At 27.7% G+C, this 23219-nt stretch overlaps 1 protein-coding gene across 2 annotated transcripts in view; it reads left to right on the forward strand.

Moving 5' to 3' along the window:
* The window catches only part of LOC119603281 (mitogen-activated protein kinase kinase kinase 4), a 34364-nt gene that overhangs the window by 1992 nt on the left and 9153 nt on the right, over positions 1–23219 (forward strand). Inside the window, exon 2 of one of the 2 annotated variants that reach the window (XM_037955267.1) lies at positions 1498–2257. In XM_037955267.1, coding sequence (XP_037811195.1) covers positions 1917–2257 — 341 coding nt within the window. In that variant the 5' untranslated portion in view covers positions 1498–1916. Of the gene's footprint in view, positions 1–1497; positions 2258–20929; positions 21118–23219 lie in introns of those variants that run through there. The other variant, XM_037955268.1, reaches the window with a different exon arrangement.

The raw sequence follows: 23219 nt of genomic DNA on the forward strand, positions 1-23219 counted from the left end.
GGCAATTTCGTGTCAAGTGGCCCAACTTTTAAAATCGATGTCTTCCGATTTTGATGAAATTTGCACCAAGGTTAGTTGAAAACAATGAAAAAATAGCTATCTGAACTTCTTTAGACAATTTTTGCTAGGAACAATAGGTGAAAAGTTACACTCATTTGAATGATCAAAATGTCCAACTTTGACCCCTATTAAGGTCGATAGCGCTGAAAATTTGTGTCTGGCCTACTGTCCAAAAGTACTAGCCTTAAAATCGGAAGACATCGATTTTGAAAGTTGGGTCACTTGACACGAAATGACCCATATATTACTTTGACGCTGATAAACGGAGTCGTTTCAAGCTTGAACAAAATGACCCATATATTACTTTGACGCTGATAAACGGAGTCATTTCAAGCTTGAACAACTTTGTCGTGCATAAAGATCAATACGTCATCAATATGCACTACCATGATTAGTTTCTTTTTTATAAACTGAAAGGATTTGCACTTGGATAAGAATTGGTTTCAAGATGGCGTACTATATCATACAGCTAATTAAACATTTGGTAACTTTACCGTTAAAAAGCGATGCTAATTGAATAATATAGAAACTATTTAAACGCTAATACTTATATCGTCTAAGCTAATTGATGATAAAAGTACAGGATATCTTCAAGGTCCAAATCTCTGAAGAAGTTTGCTATTTAAGGAAGGTACTTATCGGTGACAGTTGTCGATTGAATCACTTTCTTTTTATAAACTGAAAGGATATGCACTTGGATAAGAATTGGTTTCAAGATGGCGTACTATATCATACAGCTAATTAAACATTTGGTAACTTTGCCGTTAAAAAACGATGATAATTGAATAATATAGAAATTATTTAAACGATAATACTTATATCGTCTAAGCTAATTGATGATAAAAGAACAGGATATCTTTTAGCTAGAAAATTCCATTCCTGCGGTAGTACTTCCTGCCCCTTTCAATGTAAAAAGATTTAATTCCAACGTCCACAATCCCCCATACAAAAATTGTATGGTCAAATATGGATCTATAGATATAGATTCTATACTCATTAAATTTAAACATATTTTTTAATATAATTATAGGCTCCAAAGCCATATTCTGAACTTTTATTACCAGGTTCAAATGTACGGACGGATATGAAAGTTCATGTTATTTTGGTGTTATTACCCAATTTTGAAGAGTAATTAAATTGTCTTTATAGATGCTTGCGTTGTTCATTATTTAGAGTCACTAATGTAAAATTTTGGGAGTTCGTATTATCCCTACTCCACTGTATTTAAAAAATCGTAATCGACTCAAGATTTCGTCATCATTTTCGAGTAGCCTTAAAATTTGTTAAATTTATTTTTTAATAATTTTAATTAAATTAAATTTATATTTAAAATTAACTGTCAATTTAACAAGTTTATAAAATTATCTTAAACACCCTGTATTAAATAACTAAAAATCTCTTTCTCTTTACTTTATTTCTTCAATTCCCTCTCTTCAGCAATCAGCTGTTATACTAAAAGAATAAACATGAAGAAAAAACAACAATTTAGTAACGTCTTAACATGGCTTTAGTAGCTGCTATACTTTGGATACGAAATGGTTAAGTGACGGGTTGGTGAATTAAGTGATTTTGGAAATAAAAGAAAACGAAAAAGTAAAAAAAAAATAAATGAAAAATTTCACCATTGTATAATTTTAAATAACAAATATTTTAAAAAAATATACACGTGTGCTAAATCTAAAGTGAATTATAACAAAATTAAGTGAATTTCATGTTAAATAAAAGTATTTATCGAATAATACAAAATAAAAAAAAAAATAAAGTGCTGTACATGCTAGTTAAATAAAAAAAAGTACGAAATATATTATATTAGCAAAAAAATAAAATATTTGAAAGAAAAGAAATTGCAATAAAAAATGTCAAATGTTCGTAGGAAATTACGTGTTTGGCCAAATGATTTCGTTTTATTAAGCAGCAGAAAAGAAAAAGAACAGCAACAGCAAAACAATGAAGAATGTGATAATAGCAACGATAACAACAATATAAATACTACCAATAGCAGCAGCAACAGTAACATTGCCGGTAGCAGCGGCGTTAGCGCTTTTAGTAGCAGTGAAATTAACACACGCGATACAATGGCGGCTAATAATAAAATACACGTTGCAGCAACAAAATCATTAGATTTAACCGGTCCTCATGATGATGTCTATAGGAATAATGACGCTGCTAACAATGATGACGATGATGATGTCTCAGGGTGAGTTGTTATTATATTTTTATAAACAATAACAAGAAATACCTATAAGATATTTGCTATTATTTATTATTTTTACCAAGAAAGGTTATTGACAATACAAATCTTTGTTTATTTTTTTCTATAGAAAAATTATAAACAATTTTTTTTATAAAATACTACATATTACATTACAAGTATTGTGGTTGGTTAAGTTTAGTGAAAAACTATAACAATAATAAACCACAATGTAGCAAATATAGCGATTTTTCTATATTTACACATATAAATTTTGACGCTATTCGAATTCAAATTATATTGGTAATCAATCACTACTGGCTTGAGATAATACCCCTCGTTCAGCGTATTATCTCCTGCCAGCAATATTCTACAAAATAGCATCCATAATTGTACTTTTTTGATTCCGATTGTACCAAATTTCAGTGAACTAATCAATATAGGAACTGTTGGGCTTTTAAATTTATTATTTTTAAACTAGACTAATTCACAGACTAGTGCTCATAGGAACTAGTCTAGACAATATCCTACTCGGAACACTAGATAATAGACTAGTCTAGACTAATTCATAGAGGTTCTATTCTATAGACTAGACCATAGATAAGTCCAAAGTCTAGTAAAGTATTTTAAATGTCTATTAAAAATTGCATTTTAGCGATAGGATAAAACAGTAATCATAAATATGTTTTTAGAGATTGTCTGTCTGGTTGTAATCTCTAAAAAAGTACAATTGTACCAATTTTGGAGCCGGAGCAATTTTAAATTCACTTCTATTCCAGAAATGTCAAAAACATATTTTTTAAGGAAAAATCTTGTGTACATCCATTAGGATAGTTGTTAGTGTTCTACTGTCAGACTGGAGGGTTCGATTTCCACTATGGAGGTGTATTTCTTCGGATTTGATGTAACATACTTACATTCTGCTTTCAAACACACCAACTAATGAAAACCCTTAACAGTTGTATTTTTGATGAATTTTTTAAATCCTCCTTTTACTTAAGATGCTTCTAGATTTCTGTCGATATTAATCTTTGTTTCCTTGAAATACATTTTCTAATAATTTATGTGTAGTAGAAGCCAGCAAAGAGTTTTATCGTATATAATAGCTCCCTTATTCACAAACAAAATTTTTATTTTATAAACAGTTTATAAATTAGATTTTGTATGGAAATTTTGTTTTATAAACCTTTTATAAAATGAAAATGTTGTTTGTGAATAAGGTGGTAGATCTTTATGTCAAAATTTCGGTTAATATCTAGAAATATATTTGAATTGAATGTTAAGTCCAACTGATTTTCTTATCTCTCGAGTTAAATGGTTAAATTATTGCTAGTTGGTTAAGAAATATAGGACGTTTGAAGTTTTAAGGCAATATCGATATCTCGAAGGAGGAACAAGATAAGCCCCTTGATTGTTGGTTAAGATATATAGGAAGTTTGAAGTTTTAAGGAAATATCGATATCTCGAAGGAGGAACAAGATAAGGACCTTCAGATAACAACAAATTTTATAAATATGTGTTCGCGCAATTGTAACGTCTCAAAAAAACTTAATTTTTCTCAAAATAAAGGACACAATAACTTGAAAACCTGATGTTATGGAAAAGTTATTCAAATTCGTTTAGAATATACTTTGGTCTTTGAATTTCAAATTTTGTTGGTCTCAATATTCTAACATAATTCTGAAAATCATTTATAATAAATCAATTTAATAAATCCCTTGAGAATCAGTCCACAAATAAACCAAGCCCTCAAATAGAATCACCATTCAAAAAACACTTAAAATATTCTCATTACTGATGATCATATGCTCTCCTACCAGTTTATTAATTTATTCAATACGACAGTGTCTTAAGAAAGTTATTTTTAAAACACTCTAACCAACATCATATTTAATTTTAAATATTTGGAATTCTATTATTATAACGACTATTTGTCATGAAACTTTTTCTTATTTTATCTTAGCTAACTCATTTCATACCACCATGACATATAAAATCAAACAAAAATTTCATGCAAATATGTCAAGAAATTGAATTTTATAATATTCCAAATTAAACCTACATGCATATATATGTATTTTATCTGGAGATGATAATATGATGTAGTGTATGTTTCAAATATACATTATTTGATTGATTTATTCTGCACATTTCAAATTCATTGAAAGATTATATTTTGTCTTTGCAAATTTTCTTCATGACCTTACATTTTAATTTGGAGCCATAACGAGGTCTTATACAAATAAGAAGTATTTGCATTTAGCGTATAAGTATTATATGTCGCTAATCTGTTTACTTGTTTATAAACATTTCGAACAAAATCTGTATTTATAGAAAGTTTTCGAATGATCTTTTATTTATTTTAACGAAAACATTGTATTTTTATGCGATTTATTCGCTTATTTTCAATAAATCAATATTTTTAATTAGCATTACTGACATCAATTGTAATGTAAAGAGAAAAACCAGTGTAGTAAGAGACAGCTATAGAGAAGAACTAGGAAATTATAGTTGATCATAGCCGACCATGAAGTTCTGTACACCAGTGTTTTTTAGAAGTTGTAACGACCGTAATGTGGTGATCCAAAGAGAATTTTAGAATGATAAATGATTTAAAATCCGGGGACAAATTTTGCCATATATGAAATTTTATAATAGCGTGACGTCATGTCGCCTGAAAGTCTTATCTATTAAAGTTTGAAACAACTATAAAATCATAAATAACGATTTGACCTTCAATGGACAATATGTCAGCATATAGAAGAGATATCCAAACAATTGGTAAAAAACATAGATTTTTAAAAGAACTGGTTCTGTGGACTCAGGTCAGTAAAGGACCTGAAAAAAATATTTCTACCGATATATATTAACGTCTAATTTTCTGGAGGAGTCAATTTTGGACCAAATCTCATTGAATTTGTTAAAGCCATTGGATTTATATTAAATTAATTGCCACGCGATGCTAATATTTCATAATCAAATATAGAAGTATTTTTCTGAACAGGACCTTATATTAGGTCTGTGATAAATTATAATTACCAAAGTTACCGCTTTGCTTTGCATGACTTAGCAAAGCGATTCTTAGCCGAAAGGTGCACTAGCTGGTAGAAGCAAACATTAATAAGAACCCATAATACCTAAAATTCTACTAGTGTAGGGTATAATATCTAATAATGATAATACGAAAGGTGTTTATCGATTCATTATAAACAATATAACGGTAAATAGCCTAATATATTGAATTGACAATTAATATCAAGAGAAAAAAATAAAATATACTTTGATTTTTTTTATTTTCAAAAGTATGTATGTGCATTGAATACAAATTGATTTTGTACCTCCTCATGTTTGGTTATAGAATTTTCATTGTTATCTTTCCCTTTCTGGACAAAATTCTTCTTTAGTCATGCGACTAAATTTTGAAGGGGGTATTTCAGGTTTTTGTTTTCTTTTTAACAATATTTTTGCGTGCAATCTTAAGGTCATTAGCAATTTATTAGTATTATTTTGTTGTTATTATTGTTGCTTTTCATACTTATTGAGTTTATTTATTTAACACAATTATTATCAATTCACTTTTATTTTGTGTGTTTTCTCTCTGTCAAGTTTATAATTCTTTTTTTTATTTTTATATTTAAAAAAAGCCGGTTTTTTGTTAGTGCCTTTATTTAACTTTGAGACGCATAGAAATTTAAAACTGGTATTCAATTTTAAACAAAAATTCACTTCAAACACCTAACAAGTTAAAAAAAATATTTTGTTTGGGTTTTTTTCTTATTAAATATTTTTACATTGGAAAGTTTTGCGTTGTCATCATAATTTGTTTCTTTTTCGTTTTGTTTTTGGTGTTATTCGAAGTAGACACCAAGAAGTCAAGGTAAATTTTATTGTGGTAATTATTAAGTTATTTAAGGCATTTATGCATAAATTTAGAAATTTATTGTTTTAAATTTAAAAAAAATTCATTTCCTTTTTTCCATCATCATCATTATTTAATTTGTTAATAAAATAAGATTTTTTGGTGGGTTTAATGACATTTGAAATTTTTGTTTAACATTATTGTTTTAACATACCTGTTTTTGATTTTATGAAATTCGAAAGAATTTTGGGAGATTTTGTTGTTGCTTTAAACCAGTTTTAGAAAGTCCAGTGGTGTGTCGGTTAAATTAGTTAATACAGTATAATAATGCTAAAAAATATATTAAAATTATTATAATTAATGTATTATACCCAAAATATCAATCATTTTGAAAAACATACTTCGAAATTCAGTTATAATTTTTGTCTAAATTTTGATTGTTCTTTTAATATTTCATATCAAATGTTTTTCTAAGCTAATCATAATATAGGTTTGTGCAATAATCCTTTTTACATTTGATCTGTATTGATTTTATTATTTTACCGAAACCACGTTTGTAATTGTTCGCATCTAATGCCAAAAAATATGATTCATTTTTGAAAAAGGGTATTTTTTGCAAATTCAGGGAATTAATTGTATGGTATTTTACCAGTTTGTTTGAATTGAAAAAGATAACATCTTGATATATTTTACATGAACTAGTTGTAGAATTTATGAACTTTTTCCTGGAGTTGGACCCAATTTTTTTAGTTTTATCACTTTTGAAACTGATCCTATGGAAGGGTTATTAGGTCGAGACACATATTATATGAAACGGTTCTGGAACCAGTTCTTTAATCAATGAGTTTTGTTTGATTTTGACACCCTCGGAACTTGTTCTAAGGCAGCTTTAGGGAACCTACATATACATCTTTTTAGAACAGTTTTGTAACTAATTTTTTCTTTAGTGATTTTGTTAAAATTATTATTGCTTTCATTGTAACCAGCAAAAACAAAACTTATCGTCTCGTCTGCGTCTCTATTACGGGGGCCATGAGAACAAGTCCTACATATGCCATTGGGGCTATTCTTCACATACCACCTTTGGATATTCTTATTAAAGGTGAGGCTTGTAAATTCGCCAGTCTAAGAAATTTTAGAAGGCTTGGAAAAATATCCCTCAATCTTTTAGGCGGAAATCTATGCCATCTTCATCTGTGCTAGAGAGTGCGTGATGTGAAGGTTAAGGGGTCTAAGAATTTACATAATGTCAGACAGGCAAGCTATGAAGTTAGGTCGGGTGTTGTGATGGACTGTGTGTCCTCATTGAACGAACTGGGTAAATACAACAAATTAACAATATGTTGGGTACCCGGCCACGAAGGTCATTCTGGCAACGAACGACTGCTTAGCCCCTGAAGGATAAATTCATGCACTCACCAATCAAACCTGTTATTTTCATACGTGAATTTAACCTGTTATGGTGAACCCATGGGCTGCACAAAGGACCCGAAACAGGGTCGCAGTGCTTAGGGCTCTCTAATCTAATCTACCCAAAAACTAACATTGAAAAGTAATGAGTAAAGAAGCTAAAAAAGTCGCTTTTCACAGCTTCTTCTCGCTTGCAAATAACAACTTAAATAAGTACTTACAAATCGAGAGTTAAAATATTGCTCACACAGAATACGAACCTGAGCCTTTGTTATTTTAGTTATTTTACGCGTGTCAATTACTTTAGAACCACAACAATATTCTGGACACTCAAGTGCTTCTATTTGCACTCGTTCTATAACTAGTATTTAACAATAAATTATACATTTTTCAAAGAAAGTTTTACGAACAGTTTTCTATAGAAAAAAATTTAAGACCCTTCCCTCCACTTGTTATAATTTTCTGATATGGTTGGTGCCTGTTATTAAACATTCCTTTAACATTTTAAATGTATACTTACAAAATGATTATCAATTTTAGTATAATATTTCCTTAAAAAAAACATTTGTTCAAATTTGAAATTATTGTACACAACAATTTTCGCTTATTTATACAAGTTATTTAAATATTAAAACGATCTGAAAGCAAAAATACAATTTAACTCTGATAAACTGAATGAATTCGGTTGTTTTGTGAATTTTTTTGTTTTTGCATTTAGCACCACACTAAATAAATAGTGAAAATTATGGGTTTGTCTTAAATATAAAATAAATCTAATCTTTATGTAGTAACACTGATTGGAATATTATAATACACATTAGCAGCAATTTAAAATGAAGTTGTGAAATTTAAAAAGAAATTAACACACAAGACACAAACTCAATCAAAAAAAAAAAAAAAAAAGACAGTTATAAAGAAGGGTTTGTTGGAATAAAAAATTTATTAAATTTGTTCGAGCATTCTATACGGATTTGATACGTGAGCTGCTGCATATATTTATGTAGTAATATTTTCTTAATTCTATACATTTTTCTAATTTATTTAATAAATCATTTATTAACGATGTTGGCAACATCTAGTCGCTTAAGTACCAGACTTTCTAATTTATAATATAAATATTTGATAGAGGAATTTTATATCAAAATTTGGAAAGAATTTGTAATCACTAAATTTAAATTTGAACATAGCAATATAAAATTTTGTATAAAAAACTAATCCAGTAGTTTTCTGTAGAAAAAAAAATATAAAAACTCGGATTTGTCACACTCCAAACTAGTTCTAGAGATACTTTAGAAGCTTTATTAGTTAAGTTCAGTAATTAGTTTTTTCTGCGATTTTTGTTTGAATAGTTGATGAATTGGCTAAATAATATTTAGAAAACTTACGAAAAATTTATGATATTTTTAAATTATTTACACACATTCAAAGTATTTACCACTCTCGCTTACGAATACGGAGTTAGATAAGTACTTACTATGATCGCTTGCAAATATGAAGTTAAGTAAGTACCCAGCAAAAACAAAACGAAGTACTTTCAAAAGAATAACATTTATCACCACTTCAAAAGTAGCACTAATTGATTTTTTTTACCTTCTGAGGAAGTGACTTTTAAAGAATTCCGAAGAAGCGAAAATAATTCTATTTTTTCAATGTTGAAGATATATTTTATGCTCTTTCATTTTTATTATATAAAAATGTTATATTTGGGCTTTTGTATTTAATGTTTCTATTACCCTTATTAATGTTAATATTATTTAAGTCAAATTAGTTGTAGAGCACTCTTGAGAATGACTTCAGAAGTAGTGAATTTGGAATCAAATAAAAAGGACATCCCTCCTATGACAAGCCTGTGTTAAAATCATCACATTAGGTCTTTTTTAGTACTTCCGAGTAGTAAATTCTACTTCCTTTTCGCTTCTTTGGAAGTTCTTTTTTTGCTGGGTAGTTTTGTTTCTGAGGAAAAATTGCGTACGTGAATACGTCCACTTTTTATAAAAAAATATATTTTTTTTCGTTTGTGTTAAAAATAAAGTTCGGAAACAATATGTATAAGGTTAAAAGTCATTAATAGACTACTTCTAAGTAATGCAGATGGTATGTAATAGTCATTGAAAAGTAAGTTGTTGAGCAAGTACAAGTCATTACCATGTTTTTGCTGAGTATATATGAATGTAGCTTTTAAATGTAATAATTTTCAATACAATATGAATTGTTGTCTTCAGATATCGGTGCAACTACGTTTAATTAAGCATAAATCCCTATACAAACTACCATTTAGAAAATGTTTTCTACGTCCATATTAGACTTAAAACCATTAGTATTAGTAAGCATTAGTGTACTATATTAGTTGTCAAACTTTTTTATAATCATTCAGTTTTCTATAGAAAATTTTGTCAAGTAGTTTGCCTAATAAAATCTATTATATATTCTATTTTAATACCTTATTATCGATTCATTGATATTTTTTAATTCATCATGTACAAATTACTATATATATGTAATAAATTTATAATAATACTAGCTACACCCAGTGTGCTTTGCTACCCTAAAAGCAATATAATAAAATAAAAAACATACTTAACGAAAACTACAATAGTTTTCAAGATACACAATTTGTTACATATGCCACTCAAATTATTGCAAGTTCGCCAATTTTTCCGAACGTTATTTAAGAATGTTTTCTATGAAAAATTTTAACAATTTAATAGTTTCCCAAATATACGAAATTTTGTATTTAATTCATATGTCGAAAGTTCTCCCGTTATTTTCTAAATGTTCACATGACTGTCAAAGTTCTTCATGTAAAGTTTTAAGATTCTATTTCTATTTTCAATTTAAATTATATGGGGGCTCTAAGCTCCCCAGATGAAGTCCGCCCTGTTTTGTACTACTGTAATAGTTTCCAAAATAAACGAATTTTTGTATTTAATTTATATGAGAGTTGCTACGCCCTCTGCTGCTATTCCGCCTACTTTTTGTCCTCAATAATCATATTGATACTAAAGTGGCTCCGACAAAATTTGGGGACTCTAACTGTTATAGTATCTCAGATGTACTTATTTAATATTTTCTTAATATGGGCCTCGCCCACTTGAAATTTCAAAATAAAAAGTAGCCTATAACCTCTTCCAGATATACAGGAATACACTGTGAGATTTCAAGAAAATCGGTTCAGCCGTTTAGAAGTATATAAACTTCAAATATACAAACATACAAACACACATTATTTATTTTTATATAGAATATAGATTACTAACCAGGCATGGAAAATTCAGTACTTTATTACATTTTCCAGTACTTTCGGTACTTTTTCTAAAATATAAACTTTTCATAAGTAATAATCAGTCTGCAGTCTATAGACCACTCTATAGTCTTGTCTATAGTCCAGTCTATACACTAGTCTATAATCCAGTCCAGGCATGGAAAATTCAGTACTTTAGTACTTTTTGATATCGAAAAATACCGCGGAAAAAAATATTCGGTACTTTTTCTAAAAAAATATACTTTTGATATAGCCCATTTATATTCTTGTCTATAGACCAGTCTATAATCTAGTTTACAGTCTGGTGTAGTGGAAAATTAGTTCAAACCTATTATAAATGTTTAATATTTTAAAAAATAAATTATCCATGCCTGTTACTAACCTTATTTTAGTCATACATTGCTTAAATAAATGTCATTTCTGAGTACATATATACTACATTTAGAATTGTCTATAATTTTTTTCAAAAGTAAATTATTCACAATATTTCTATAAAATTTTATTTTTTAAGTGTACTTATAACAATGAAACATTTATTTTCTTCTATTAATATTTTTCATAATTTTAAACAAATCAGTCTTAAAATAAATCCAATTCATAGAAACCAAGAATATTTTCTTCCTAGAACTACTTAATACTTTTTATCTATTACGCATAAATTACCGAAATAATGATCAACGAAATTATCATAGGAAAAGCAAAAACAAAATAAAACATAAACGATTAACATGACAAGATATTTCAGATATGAATGAAGAATATATAAATTAACTAAAATTTACAGATTAATAGATGTTGATATACTTAAGAGCTTTGAATTGTTTCTTAAGAAATTATATGATTTTTGGCAAAATTCTCATTTTATCTGCTTGGAAAAATAAAAATAAAATTTCAACAAAAATAAAAACAAATCATAAAAATACACCAACGCATAAAATTAAATAAAATAGGAAAATAAATAAAAAACAACTTGAAATTTTCTTATCAATCATTTTTTTAGCAAAAGAATTTTGGTTGAAACACCTTAAGCATTTTTGTTGTTGAAAATTTCTTATCAGTGTTTTTTTTTTTTTTTTTTGCTTTACTCTTTTCAATTTATTTAGCGTTAGTTTTTGATAAGACTATAAATATAAAGAATAGTGTAAATATAAGCAGTAGTAGTATATTTAAACAACATTTCAATAATCACAGACAATTACATGAAAACAATTTCGCAAAAGTTGTCTAAAGAAAAGAAGCAAAAAAGTGTAGTTTTTTTTAACAAAATGAAGAACTGTTAAGGCATGATTTTTAAGGGGCCTTTACTAATTACAAGCAATAACTAGAGTTAACGCATACGTGCGGTATTCTAGATCTAGTAATCCTTTTAACTGTACATATAGAGAAAAGGAAATATACACGACAGGTACCAAATTGACACCAAAGAGTTTATAATTTTTAATAACATCCGTTGTCAAATTATATACATACGTACGACAACATTATGTAATGTTGACAACGCAACGTTGAGATTTGGCAATGGATTGTTTGTCAATAGTGAGCTTACCACGTTTGTTAACATTTAGACAACGGATGTGTTTAAAATTTAGATTTCGACAACGAATTGTTGCAATGTTGTCAACATTACATAGTATTGTCGTACGTATGTATATACTTTTTGAGAACGGATGTTATTGAAAAATTATAAACAGTTTGGTGTCAATTTGGTACCAGGCGTGTTTATTTCTTTTTCCCTCTGTGTAGACTATTCTAAGAACTAATCCATAAAATAGTCCATAGACTAATCTATAGCCTAGTCGATAGACTAATCTATTGACTGGTCAATATATTATCCTATTGTTTTATCCAATATACTAGTTAGACCTTCGTTTACTAGGTAAACTATATTCTACAGGACCCAATTTACTAGTAAAACCGAAAAGTAATATAGTACTTTTAATGTTAAAAAAGTACTGTTTTTGGTAAAAGTTAGTACTATTTCAAAACGAAAATTGTCCATAACTGATTTACATAAAAGTTAAAACAACTTTATTATATATTCTCTCTCCGTAGTTGTCTTTGCTGCAAAATAAATACTAATTGCAAGAGTTTAAAGTTTTTTTTTTTATTGAGAGACATATAAATTGGGATTTTTCTTTAGTTTTGGTAAAAATACGCTGTTTTTTCCAAGACAGTGCTAAAATAATATTTAAAGGGTTAATTAAGTCATTGATCGCCCATTCACTCTCTCTCTCTCCCTCTTTCACTTTTATCGAATAAATATTTTCATTATGGTAGGACTAGAACGACCTTTACAAGACTTAATACTTTATATTAATAGATTTTTTTTATTTAATGATTTATTGATTATTTAAATTTATGACTATACTCCAAATACGGGTTAAGCTATCTAATGAAGAAAAAACTCACATTTAAGTTAATACGAATATATGTATTTGGTGTAATGACATAGTTTTATTAGAATATTTCACAAAATTTTTATTTTTTTAAAATATTTCTTATTTAAGTGTTTTGTGACAATAAATGATCGGAGGAATTTGTAACTTTTAAAATTTTTAACCGATTTTTGTGTTTTATATCTTACTATCTATACCCAGTGTGCTTTGCTACCCTAAGATGAAAATCCCCCTGTTTTTTATAAAATGTTCAGATTAATATTATTCCTATCTATTAGTTTGCCATATAAATTAATTTGTATGGGAGGTATCGCTCCCCTCATTGGTTTAACACAAAATGTTTACATGGATGTTAAAGTTCTTCGTGCAAAATTTTAAGATTCTAGTGGTAATAGTTTCCAAGATAAACGAATTTGTGTATAAAATTTATATGGGAGGTGCCACGCCCTCTGCTGCTAGTCCGCCTACTTTTTATCCTAAATAATCATATTCACTCTAAAGTGGCTCCGACAAAATTTGAGGACTCTAAATGTTATATTATCTCAGATATACTGATTTAATATTTTCTTAATATGGGCCCACTTGCCTACTTGAAATATCCAAATAAAAAGTATCCTATAACCTCTTCCGGATATACAGGAATACACTGTGCAAATTTTACGAAAATTTAAAACATTTATAGAACAATTTTTTTTAATCGAGAATTTTGTTGAAAATTTTCTATAAATTAAGAAATTTTGAAAAATAAATAAATTCAGAATTTAACGAATTTATAGAAGATATTCTTAAAATTGGGAATTTCTCAAAAATTTTCTATAAATTGAGAATTCATCAAATTTTTCTATAATTTAAAATTTTTGCGAAATTTTTTCATAAATGGAGAATTTTAAGAAGATTTTATATATAAATTGAGATTTTATTAAAAATAAATAAAAATATAAAAAAAAATTATATAAAATATTATTTAAAAATGAAGCGGGTTATTCAAAATCATTTGTCAAAGTTTTTTTAGAACAAATTTTGTCTGAAATTTTGATTTATAAACTTTTGAAAAATTTTTATAAAAGTATTTACCGAAAAATACCTTTAAGGTATTTTCAGACTACAATACTAAGTATTAACACACTTCAAATTAAAAATATTATGAAAATAATTCGCATTTTCAAAAAATCAATCCGAAAAATACATTTTATGTTTACACTATAATATTTGTAATATTTTTTATCCAATTTTCAATTATTTATGCACTTTTCGTTCTTATTTTTAATGTATTTTACAATTTTTGTTTGTTTTTTATTGTATTTATAAAATACATCCCGAATACGTTTGAAAATAAAAAGTTTTTGAATTGTTTTAAAAAATTTATGAATACCGACCGTATGCCAAAAAAATCAGTAATATTTTTGAAAATCAAATTACAAATTATATTTAGACTAGTAAATTGTATTATGATACAAACATTTTTGACAAGTATTAATACTCAGTATTGTAGTCTAAAAATACCTTTAATAATTTTCTTGAAAAATTAAGGAAAAAAAATTTTTCAATTTGAGAATATATCGACAAAAGTAGAGAATTTATTGAAAATTCTGATAACCCAGCTAAAAACTATCATATATGATTATATATGGATCATATATGAATCATATATGGATCATATATGAATCATATATGGACCATATGTATTCATATATGTTCATATCCGAAAAATGGCGATATATGATCATGTCATATATGGAATCATATATGAAAAAATTTTCCATATATGGATAAGTATGGAAATATATGAAAATATATGGAAATATATGAAAATATATGGAGATTATGCCCAATTCCGCCAATTTTCGGATATGAACATATATGAAAATATATGCTTCATATATGAATCCATATATGATCCATACATAATCTTTTTTAGCTGGGAAAATAAGAAAATTATCTATAAATTGAGTATTAACATTATTATATTTAACTTTGGCAACATGAACCGATGTATTTTAACAAGATCATATTATCATATAGGTAAGGGTATTTACTATTCGGCCTAACCCCATACAGTGTATATTATTTCTTCTCTCATATTTTCCTCGCAAATTTATTTATGAGTAGACAAAAGAATACAAACAGAGAATTAAGGAAAATTCTCATTTTTTTCTCTTGATGTCTCTCCATCACTATCGCAATTAATTTGTTTTATTATTCTTTTTGGTAAAACAAAATACTCAACAAATTCCAAATTATCTTTTAGTTGTCGGTATAAACTTGGAATATGCAGTTCATAAAAATAAATATTTAACTTTGTTTACATTACGTATACGTGCGGGAATAGCTTTTTTTCAAAGTATCGCAGTAATTCATATGTACGAAAAAAAAAATTATTAAATAAATTACATGAACAAATGGACATACATACAAACAAAAGTATAGTAAAATACCAACACCCCACACCAACAAATTTGTTATCTAGCTATACAAACTTAAAAACAAAATTATGAAAAGATACAAAAATAAAAATTTGAATAAAGTTAATTTTTTCATTAAATAAACTACAAAAATTTATTATACAAAAGCTCTCTGCTCGTTTTCGTACTTGTACTTAAAAATAATATAGAAAATTGTGCAAAAAGCGAATAAAAAAAATTGTATTCAAAATGTATCTGTATGAAATTTTAATGTGTTTTCGTTACGTTTTATTTAATTGTTTATAAATGTTATTTTTTTTCCTCTCCATGAATGTGTGTGGTTCAATCAGGTCTTGTGTTTGTGTTTTTTTTGGAAAATTAAACAAAAAATCTTAAATTAACTAAATTATTACACAATATTTTAATGTGAAAAATATTTGGTAAAAATGTTGTGGAAATTTCGTTTAACAATTTGAAAAATGTATAATATTTAAACTACGTCATGAAAATATATTTTAACACAAATATACTTACATATAACACAAAAATATAAATAAAATACTCGTAAAATAAACCAATTATTTATACATACAATAAATAAAAGTTTAAATCTATTTACAACACAACTTAAATTGATTAGCGTTCCTATGCACTCGTATTAACCGATTAATTTGATATTAAATATTTCCTTAGTAGTTTTAAATTGCATGTATCAATTGGAAATATATACTATTAGAGTGTCCCGAGGAACCGCCTTTTTAAGAATTTAAAGTACTGAACATGAGAAACATAAAAACTATTTTTTTTTTCGATTGGTCCTCAGTTCCCTACCAGCGATTGAAAATCCTAACCTCAGTATAATTTGTGAAAAATAAAATATCTTGGATTTTTTTTGAAATGGGTCTCAAAAATGTCGTAATTTTGAGCTGATTACGGGAAAAATAATTATAAAATTTTTGTAGAGTAGTTTTGGTCCACAAATTATTTCTAGTGGGTTGGAGAATCATATTGTTTTCGCTTTTTATCGAAATAGGTGTCAAAACTGGTGTAATTTTTAGTTTATACTGAAAAATATTTAAAAAATAGTTTGGCATTTGGTTTGGTCCATTTCCAATTTTTTAGATTATTTTGAAATTTATATACCCCTTATAATACACTTAAAGTCGTTTTGCGGACAAGGAATAGTCTAACAAAAATTTTAATTATTTTTCCCGCGATAAGCTCAAAATTACGGTATTTTCGAGACCTATTTCGAAAAGATTGCAGAAAATTTATTTGGATCATATTTGTACTGAGATCAAGATTTTAAATCGTAGGTAGGGAAATGAGGACCTTTTCAAAAAAATTGTTTTTTTATTTTTCTCGTATTTAGTACATTAAGATCGTTTGAGAGATATTCATCCAAAAAAGTCGTCCACGGGCACCCTAATGTATATATATTGTTTGCTCAAATCAAGTTCCTGAAGACCTCAGATATCCTTAAGATCCAAATATTGGGTCATTCTATTAGACATTCTTTCGAGAATTTTTCTATTTAAAATCTGAGAAACCGATAAATATCTGAACATAATTCTAAGAAAACCCTAGAAATTTTAAAGACCTTTCATTTGATATAAATAGTGACTGGAAAAAGAAAAATGTATTCGGGATATATTGGAAAATACCTCCAAACCACTTCTTTCTAAATGGATATTTTGAGAGCCTTCACTTCAAACAAATTAGTTGTATTCGGTGCAGGTATTCTAAAATAGAACTTCCTACCAAACACGAGCATTAAGTCAGCTTTGATTTCGAATCGGCTGGTTGAGCAGGATTTTTTTACGATTTCATATGCTTTAGCAATTCCCCATACAATGGGTCCAATAGTGGCGTATGTGCAGTTCTTTCTACAAAACTAACTAACTAAAAAGAAAGGCAATCTATAAAAATATATAAATTAATAAAAAGTTCATATGATTTTCGGAACCTTATTTTGAAAAGGTCCTCAGTTGCCTACCTGCGATTGAAAATCTTGATCTTCAATATGTTCAAAAAAAATTCTGCAATCTTTTAGAATTGGGTACCAAAAATTCCGTAATTTTGAGCTTATCGCGGAAAAAATAATTAAAATTTTAGTTAAAGTATTTCTGGTCGGCTATGTATGTACTTTTATTGTACATATTATAAGAGGCATATAAATTTCAAAAAAATCTAAAAAATTTTGAAATGGACTAAACCAAATGCCAAACTATTTTTTTAATATTATTCTGTATGATCTAAAAATTACGACAATTTTCGATAAAACGCAAAAAAATATGCCTCTCCAACCCACTAAAAATCATTTTGTAGACCAAAAATATTCTTCCAAATTTTTTAAATTATCGAAAAAATCTAAAATATTTTATTTTTCAAACATTATACTGAGGTCAGGATTTTCAAAAAAATTCCAAAAAAATATTTTTTATTTTTCTCGTGTTCAGTACATTAATACCCATCGATTAAGTGGTATTCCTACATGAAATTCTTAAACAAGCTGTTCCTCGGGACACTCTAATGTACATTCCCAACAACATATATGTACATACACACGCAGCAAAATCCTACGCTGAAAAATAATGTGTTAAAAAGTTATCATTACCATTTTAACTCATTATGTTAACACGGTGATGACATTGGAGACAGGTATCTACCACGTTCGCTTACAAATAACTACTTAAAAAAGTACTTACAAATAGGAAGTTAAAATGTTGTTAGAATAGAATGAAACTGAGCCTCTTGTTTAATAGTTATTTCACTGTGCATCATTTCTCATCACTATTTTTTTGTGTGTTTGTGGAAAAAAAAACAGTTGATAGCGCTTAAAAGTAATACAGACAGTATGTAGTAGTCATTGAAAAGTAAGTGGTTATATTAGTACAAGTCATTGTCAATTCTTTGCAGGGTAGTAGTGATACAAAGACACAACAATGGCTTAATTTGTGTTTTTGTATATTTCATAATCTGTAAATCCCCTTCATTATTTTTGTATCCAAACACATACATACGTATATTGTATCTCTTTTCAAATCTTGTCTCCAAACTCTGTACATTTCTTACGTTTCACAATTCAACGAATGTTAGATCACATCTATATACAAAAAAGCGAATAGGTATGTGCAAATATTTATGTATTCTAAAATATTCGTTAAAAATGTTTTACCGGTCGGCTTGTTTTCATATACTTTTTTTTTCAATTCTATTTTGTTCTTATGCGGTCGTTAACATTATTTATGTGTTTTTACATTTGTATTTTTTCTCCATTTTTTTTGCTTGATATTTAATAACAATAATAGCCATTGTTGTTACTTATTTATTTGCTGTTGGCATTTTGTAGTTTCGTTTTTTTTTTGCCCCTTTATTATGAATCTACTTATAAGTGCAACATGTGATTGTGCAGTGAACATTGTACCTTTGATGCCCCCAACACTCTTGGTTTTTATACAATGTTGTTATAAATAATTTCAATACCCTACTTCGGGAAGTTTTGTGTCATACTCGGGTAATATAATGTTGAATATTTGTATTCGATTTTCTTTTGGACCGTTTTGTCTATGAGTTTAATACTAAACCAGAATCTGCAAATTTCATGACTTTTCTCCAATATCATAATTTCGGTTGAACAAGTTTGAACAATTCTTACCTTTGAGACCTCTAAATAAATGGAAAATCACAAATCTTTAAAGTGTTCAGAAGTTTAATTTAAAATAATTTTTATATACATATACATACTTCGTTAGTGTCGTAAATGTTTTTATGAATATTTCCATAATAGGTTATTTTTGTAGTCGTCAATTAGTCCTCCGAAAACTTGTATGGCTTATTTGTATATAATATCTTCCATAATTTGCAAATACACTAAGAAAAATCGTATTTAAATCTTTAAATTGAGACGAATGTAAAGCATGTATAGAGGACAATGAAACACTGGAGCACTTTCTTTGCCAATGTCAGGCTTTCGCCGAAATTAGATCTAAATATTTTGGGAGTGTTGTTATTTCATATATAACATCCCTCACGTACACTGATTGGAAATTTTTTAGGAATTACGTCCAGGAAACTGAGTTTCTGAACATCGGGCGATAAGACATTCAGTGAATACTATATAAGGTTTTTGTTTTTACCAAAAAACATTTTCCATGAAAAGGAGCTTTCAACAGGATCGATAGTGGCCTAGGTGTACTTCTTCGGATTTGATGTATTTACACCCACCTATCAACATAACCTAAATCTTTAATATCACGATTAATTTAATATTATGTGCATTTTAGTTTTTTTTTTTTTAATTTGACAACAGGTGTTAACGACAAATTATATACCTTTTGTTGTCAATTTGATACCATTAGTATAGAATTATTTTCAATGCTATCTTTTCCAAGACTTTCATTTCCACTGAAAAAGGTGTTGTTAACATGTGATGGATATTTGGTATCATTACCGATTAAATGAAACGGGCTGAAAAGTTTAGTGTGGGTTTAATCAATACCGTTAAATAATATCCCACTGAAAATTCTTATCAGGATTATTTTCTCTACCTGGGATGTCAGATGTGGCGATTTTGGAATGAGTTTTGCGGCGATTTTTCGGGGTTTTTTAAGATCAATTATTTTATAAATTCTTAATACATTTACGCATAAAGTTATGTAGAAAGATAATAATGAATTTAAAATAAATTGTGGAAAAATGAAAATTATTAAACAAAACTAACGAAATCCAATGTCATAACATTTTTATTCGATTAAGAATTGAACTTTATTTCGAAGTTCGAACACATTGGACTTCATGAGACTGACTTTTTGTAAAAGTTTTTTGTTTTGGATGAAATTTCGTTCAGTGTATTATTTTGTTTACATATGATTATACCATCTTCATTAGACTGATGCCAAAGACTTAAACCTATTAATACATGGAAATGGTGAAAGATTGTCATCAAGTAATATGGTGGGCCAATGAGGCCGATCTTTTTTAACATTTTAAAAATTCATGAATTTTTATATTTAATATTTTGTACATTTATTCAAGAAAATATTGAAAAAAAGTTTAATAGATACATGTTTGAAGAGATAGAATTTTGTATCAGTCTAATAAACATTCTCTTCATACGTGTTTGTATGTTGTATATGCATGCACGGAACACATACATATACCTACGGAACACATACATATACCTATCATAATATTTTCAAAATAATTTTCATTCACATTCTGTTTTACATGCGAGAACAATTCGCACAAGCTCAAAATTCGATGGTGAAATTTACGAGTATTTTGTGTTAAATATTTTTAAAAATTTTTTCACTTAATTATTTGTGTTTAATAATGCGTTTGTGTACGTATATTCTAAAAGTCAGTGAAATATTAAAATAAACAAAAGAAGGAAAAAAAGAAGAAACTTTAATGAACTAAATAAATATAAATAAATTGTATTAAAAATATTAGAGGAACAAATAAAAACGATTTTTTCACAATTGAATGTATTAGAAGCATCATAAGCTGAAAGGGAACAAAATGCGGCGTAAAAAGTAAGTTTTTGTATTCATTTTGTTTATTTGTGTATTTTTTTTAAATTTGTATAACATTTTAATATAATGACAAAATTTTATGAATTATCCATCCCTTAAGAATTTTCTTAAGGGCAGGTAGTGAGTAGGGTGATCGACTCGATTTTTCAACCGGTTTTAAAACCGGTTTTTCTGCTTTACCAGTGTCGGTTTTTTCTTAATGTTGATTTTTCGAATATCGAACTAATTAAAAAAAATTATTTGTTAAATTGATAACTGTTTGATAAAATTTTATCAATCTTAAGATTATATTCCAATTACAATAATTAATTTACGGCTGAAATTTTATGGAAGTGTTGGAATGCCTATGCAAATTTCCTAAACCGGGCTTTTAAAATAAGCTAGGATTACATATGTAGTACCTTATGTTTAACAGAAATCTCCCACTTTTTTCCTAATTTTTTTATATTAAAGAAATAATGTAAATCAGACGACTAGATCTAAAGTTATAATCTTTTAAACTGTTAAAAATCATTTCGGGCCATGTTTTATTAATCAAATTTAAACATAAACATTAAGTTTTTCAAATTAAAATATATTTTTTTTATTTATAATGAATTTGAAAAATATCAACCGGTTTTTTTTAAATGTCAACTATTCGAACTATTCGAAAACCGGTTTTTGGAAAATGTCGAATAATCGATCACCCTAGTAGTGAGTCTCACAAATATATTAATGGGTTAATTTTGATTAAAGTTTATTTTTTGGTTCTCATGTTATACATATGTATATACATATATTTCAAACATTGCTTCTGATTTCTAACGTACCGACTCGTGAATACACTTCATGTATCTACTCCTGAATACTCTTCACTAGGGTTCTATAAATCGACTTTCGAACAATCGACTTTTTGTCGAAAATAGTCGAAAAGTCGAAGTCGACTATATTGTTCCAAAAAAGTCGATAACTCGACTATCGTCTGTGAAAAAAGTCGAAAAGTCGACTTTGTTAATAAAAGTCGAAAAAAGTCGAAAAGTCGGAAAAAGTCGAAAACTCGAAAATTGTAGAAAAAAGTCAAAAATAGTCGAAAATTTTAAAAAAGTGGAAAAAAGAAAAAAATAGTCGAAAAAAGTCGAAAATAGTAAAAAAATCGAAAAGTCGGAAAAAGTCGAAAAGTCGACTATTTATAAAATACTTATAGTCGAAAAGTCTAAAAGTCGACTTTTAATTAAATGAAAAAAGTCGAAAAGTCGACTTTTAACTCAATGAAAAAAGTCGAAAAGTCGACTTTTCGTTTCAACTATAGGTAGTTTTTATAAAGACATCGAATATTTATAAGAATGTACATTATAAACATTTTTAAGGCTTTAATTTAGTTTCAGTAATTTCACAGAATTGAATTCTGTATGAAATGGAGCTTATATGGGACCTTTGACCAATTATGGACCGTAGAGACAAACATTTTGTAGAATGATGTGTACATATACAAAACATATTCGTGTCCTGGGCGGTCGGTAGGCTAGTTGGTAGTGTGCTATCCTGTTAGTCTGGGGGTTGTGGGTTCGATTCCCAAGGCATTATTCCGAAGGCATTACCATAAATGATTTATTTAATATTAAACGATTTTCAATTATGGGTACATCCGTAAACAATTTTGCAGAATAATTTGTGTATGTATACACAAAAGATATGCGAGTCGAATTTTATCCCGAAATGGGTATTAGTTTATGATGTATTTACGATTAAATTATTTTCGGAAGTGAACTTTATATGTGAGCTATAACCAATTCAGGGCCGATCCGGAAACAAGTTCACAAAATTATTTATTTATCTAAAAATTATATTGGAGTCGAATTTTATCCCAATATAATTAGTGTATGGTTTGTTTATTCACCATTAAGTGATTTTCGGAATTGGACTTTATATGGGAGCTGTGATTGGTTTTCGAAAGTGGGCCTTATATGGTAGATATGATCAATTATGAATCGATCCAAGTTTTGCCAAATTTTGTGGTAACTTATACCGATATTCTAGAGGATAAATCCATTTTGTTGGGGAATGTACATTTGTGTGGCGGCTACTTGCAATTTTAAACCGATCCGATGGGAATATGTAGTCTG

The sequence above is a fragment of the Lucilia sericata genome, unplaced genomic scaffold (assembly GCF_015586225.1).
Source record: "Lucilia sericata isolate MDLA Ls3-8-SP2 unplaced genomic scaffold, ASM1558622v1 Contig000286F_arrow, whole genome shotgun sequence".
NCBI classification, from domain to species: Eukaryota; Metazoa; Arthropoda; class Insecta; order Diptera; family Calliphoridae; genus Lucilia; species Lucilia sericata.